Genomic DNA, 4,757 nt, shown 5'->3' with positions numbered 1-4,757 from the left:
CCTCAGGTGCACGCTGTGACCACACAACAGGTTAGAGGAAAACAACATGGGCATGAGGCAGGGGGATGCCTGACAAGAGCGGCTAAGTGAAGCTGGAGTCCCAAAGGGCTGGAATCTCCTTCTGCAGTGTGTCCTAGAGAGAGAGAAACACGGCCTGCAGTGCAGCTGCTTCTCCTCCTTCAGCACCAAGGCCTCCGCTAGAATATATAACTGCCATCCAGCTCTCCCGTGGGTTTGCTGTTCTGGTTACACTTTGTATGTCTCTGAAGACCTTCTCAGGATTGTCCTGAGATTGTCCTTCTCAGGCTGCTATAACAAAATTCCATAAGCTGAGGGCCTCATGCAACAGAAATTTATTTTCTCACCATCCTGCAGGCTGGAAATTCAAGATCAAGGCCAAGTTGGTTTCTGGAGCTGTTTCCTTGCTGGCAGGTGGTACCTTCTCACGTGTGTCCTTCTGCTGTGCATGGGGAGTGTGGGATGAGAAAGAGAAGTCGTTGGTATCTCTTCTTCTTTTAATAAGGACAGCGGTTCTGTGTATGAGACAAAGGCCCCACCCTTACAATCTCATTAGCCTTAATGACCTCTCCACCAGTCCTCTCTCCACCAGATATTTTAAGGGTTAGAGTTTCACGGCATGAACTTGGCAGTGGGGTACACAAGCATTCAGTCCCTAACAGACCCCAAACTTATGCAAGTGTGAACCATTTCTAGATTACATCTTTATCCAAGTACTCAAAGTACCTTGCAGTTGAATACCCAAGGAATGTGCATTCACAGTATCTTTAAAATCTAAGAACACCTAAGGAAACATGACACTATACATAGAGGAATCAGAACTGCAAATAATTGGGTACAATGTAAAATTGGTACATTTAATGTTTAAAGGAATTTTAAAAAGTAGAAAATGTCTACATAAATAAGGAATAGGAGATGGTAAAAATGGATAAACAAACCTAAACTCTTGGCTTTAAATAAAAATATTTGAAATTAAAACTCAGTGTGTCAAAGTGCTACAGATAAAGGTAGATTCCATAAAGAAGAAGATTGCTCTAAAGAATTTATGTTGCATGTAACAGCAAAAATGGACAATGCTGGAAGTACAGCAACTAGATTAAAATGCAGAATACAAGTTTGAAAAGGCTTATAGTTTTATGGTCAAATTCACAGACATTGACAATGGGGAGGAGAGATGTAAGAAGGATGTGTATGAGGATTTTCTTGACATGATGAAGCACACAGGTCAAGCTTGGAAGTGGTCCTGACACATCACAAATAGAAACAACATCACAAAAAAGAATTCCAAAGTGAAGGCAAGGTTCCAAGAACCTCCAGAGGCAGGGGAGAGATGGTCCCTAAAGGATGCCCATGGGCAGCACACAGACTTCTCGGTAACAACAGAGAAAGTCAGAAGACAGTCAAATTATGCCTCCAAATAGGAAGAAGAGGTCAACCTAGAATTGTGTGTCCAGCAGGACAAGCTTTAAAGATGGAGCACATGATAAAGATCTTTTTACATAGGTACAGGCTGAGATCCCTTATGATGGCCAGCCTACCAAGGAAGGAAATTGAGAATGAGGCATGGAAGAGGAGGAAGAATGACCCTCCAGAAGGACAAGAGACCTTCCGAAAAGACAGTGATCAAGTAAGTTGGTAAAGGTAGAGTTGGTCCAAACAAACTTTGTCCAATAGCATTCATTTATTCATTCATTCCTTTATTTATCCTACATGAATTTCTGAAAAGTGCCCTGGTCTTCATGCTTGTACAGAAAAGTGTGCCCATATAAAATCTTTTAAGAGTGACTTACAAATCCAAGGAAAATGTCCACCGCATTATGATATTTTAATAGATAATGCAACATACCTCAGCAATAATAGAAAAATGACTAAGAAAACTCTTTTTCTACGTGTGTATAGTTCTCTCCCTTTGAGCAGGAGAATGTAAAGGCTAATAACTGGTGCGTGCTTGCTCTTTCCTCCCAAAGGACAGGAAAAAGAAGGGGCAGGGAAGGGACAGGCAGGTGGGCAGGTGTGCAGGAGAGAGAAGAGGTCAGAACTGGCCTTCATGAAATGGTGAGAGCTTAGCTAGATGGCCAAGAGAAGGGTCATGGATACAGGACTTGCGGCCTTTGATGCCATCCAGAGCTTCCTTTAGGTGCAGCGGGGGAGTATCAATCAATCAGGAACTTCCAGCCTAAGACAGTAGAAATGTTCTCACACTTTAATCCAATTATTCTGTATTGGAGAGTTTGTCAAGCAATGCACTTGTAGACATTTACATGTAAAGTTTTGTCATGTCATGTTTATAAGAAGACAACTATAAAAGCAATCAAATTGTTTGGTTAAGTAAATTATGGCATATTCACTCACTGAAATAAGATACAGTATAACCAGTGCCAACAGTTTATGTTACAGTACATAGCCAAGACAGTAAGTTGCAGAACTTGTACGATTATAACTCAAAGAAGGTATCTATGAGGCAATAAAAGTGAGTAAGTAAGTAAGCACACTCCCCGTGCATGCCATGATTACCTTTGATTAGGGGAACTATAAAGAATTTCCATTTTCCCACTTTTCCATACTTTTCTGATCTGCTTAAACAGATACATATGGTTTTCATAATGAAAATGTTATAAATTATGACGTTGTTGTGTTTCACAGGACACTTGGTATGAAATGCAGTTGACCCAAGAAAAAATCAAAAGAGACTTCCTCAGGCTCTTTCCCCACCTGCAGAAGGACTGGAACTCTAAATCTGAACAATTGCCCTTCCTGCAGATAAGTGTTGGTTCTGAGAGTTTTATTTACCGAGCTCTGCTACCATGCTCTCAACTATCCTCTGGGTTTTCAGGTCTCTGGGGAGGTTCAGGCATCCCTGGCACTGCCTGGAACAGGTGCCTCATCTCTGCCAGCACCCACATGGTAGGCTGCAGGTGCCTCTCCTCCGCCCATCCAACTGTGCTCACCTTTCCATTATACCTTTACTGGATGCTCTGATACCCACCAAGATGCCCTTTTAGAACTGAAGGACTTATTTCCCCAGATGCTCATGTCAGCTGTCAGCCTAACTCAGGTATTGCTATGGTTGAAAGAGTCACCTTGCCCAAGGTCATGCCTCTTTGTGTTCAGCCCACATCCAACAGTTGGTCAATAATAGGAGCATAAAGGCACAGCAGCACCCTTACCCCAACTCAGGACAGTAGAGAGCAATAAGTCCAGACTCAGAACTTCTGAGAGGTGAAGTGGAAACTCCCTGTAACTCCACACTCAACTTCTGCTGCCCAATTCTTCCTCCCACCCTTAATCTCACAGATGGGACCTCAGAACACTCCCTAATGAGCTAATGACCCAGTGCTCATGCCATGTGTAAGTCTGCCACACAGAAAGCTGCCTTGCAACACCTGAGCTTTCCCATGTATTCCTCTGAAACGCTGGTACTAAGGATCTCTTTCTCTCTGACATGATGGTTGAGTCACAGAGTGTTATCCTGTTCATCCTGGGCCCCTGACCTAACCTTGGGTCAGGGCTTTATTCACAACCACTATGGCCTGGGCTCCCCTTTCTTGTGTCCTTCTGTATTCTATCTATGACATCTTTAGCAAGCATTTATTATTTACCAGACATCCTGCTAGTTTGAGTAAACAAAATACAGACATTGTTCATGTCCCTCCAGAGTTTTCAGTTCAGCACAGAAAAGAGACATAAAACAAGTAATCACACAGATTAATGCGTATTAGCTTGATTCATATGAAAATGCCAATATTACATCATTTTAACTTGTAAGCCAGCCCTTTCACTTCATTCAACCTAAAAATTATAAAATGTGATAAAGCCCATTCCTGCCTTTCCCAGCATGCACAGCAAACCAATACTGAAAATTCTCTTCATTCATTATTAACATGTTTGCCTAATGCTCAAACCCAAAATCTTACCCTGTTTTTCTATTCTTTTCTTTCATTTATGCCCTTGTCATTTTTCAAAATAAAGCCACACGTCCCCGCGAAACCATGATTGAACATTGACTTTCTCTCCACTTACTTACATGCTGTATGTTGTGATTAACATTGAGATTGAAATTGAAAAGTGAGCTTGGAAACTCAAGCCAGAGCTAACGAGAAGAAAAATAAATGTATCAGTGAACTCCCAAATGTGCCCCACCTCTTTCTGCTGATGTGCGTTTTCTTGTTCTACCCTGACAACCGCATTTGATGGGTTCCTTGCCACCTGGCCCACCCCCACCCCATCCCACACTCCATCAGTTTAATGATGATGTATTGAAACCATTACTTTCACAAACAAGTGGGACTTCATGGTGGCTATCCCAGTGCCAAAGTAAGCGCATAACAGAAAAGAAACTGAAGCTCTCAGTCCGGGGCAGACCTCCCCATGCCGGGGTGGGGAGACAGGTAGCATTTTTGAGGGAACACTGAAGATTTGTACAAGAGAAAGCAACGAATAAGACAGAAGGGGGCAGCAGGAGAAAGGGCGCATAGGCTGGGGGCAGCAGGTGATTGGACACGGAGTTCTTTGGAGAACAGCCTTTTATTTTCCATTTAGTGTTGCTAAGCACTTAGCCTTCCTGGTAAGCTTTTTCCAAGTGTTTGGATAAAATTCTAGTCCTCTCCAGGACATATAGCACTCAGAATAGAAGGGACGGAGCTCATCTGGGGCCTCAAGGGAGCTGAATATACGGCCTAGATGTGAAGTTCCTATAAGCAGGCCTGGGTCGTAGGAAGGCAGTTTTACTTAAAGACAAC

The 4,757-nt window shown here is 42.8% G+C and overlaps 1 protein-coding gene across 1 annotated transcript; it reads left to right on the top strand.

Annotated features, from left to right (window-relative positions):
• The first annotated feature begins 1,320 nt into the window (after positions 1–1,320).
• On the top strand, positions 1,321–3,175 carry LOC102020892. Its single transcript, XM_005398045.1, has 2 exons — positions 1,321–1,645; positions 2,662–3,175. The coding sequence occupies exons 1-2, from the start codon at positions 1,349–1,351 to the stop codon at positions 2,995–2,997; spliced, it is 633 nt and encodes a 210-aa protein (XP_005398102.1). The 5' UTR covers positions 1,321–1,348; the 3' UTR covers positions 2,998–3,175.
• Positions 3,176–4,757: the final 1,582 nt, after the last annotated feature.

The sequence above is a fragment of the Chinchilla lanigera genome, unplaced genomic scaffold (genome assembly GCF_000276665.1).
Source record: "Chinchilla lanigera isolate Chin_1 unplaced genomic scaffold, ChiLan1.0 scaffold00060, whole genome shotgun sequence".
NCBI lineage: Eukaryota > Metazoa > Chordata > Mammalia > Rodentia > Chinchillidae > Chinchilla > Chinchilla lanigera.
The sequence above is the reverse complement of the archived record's forward strand: the minus strand, read 5'-3'. Positions and strand labels throughout refer to the sequence as shown.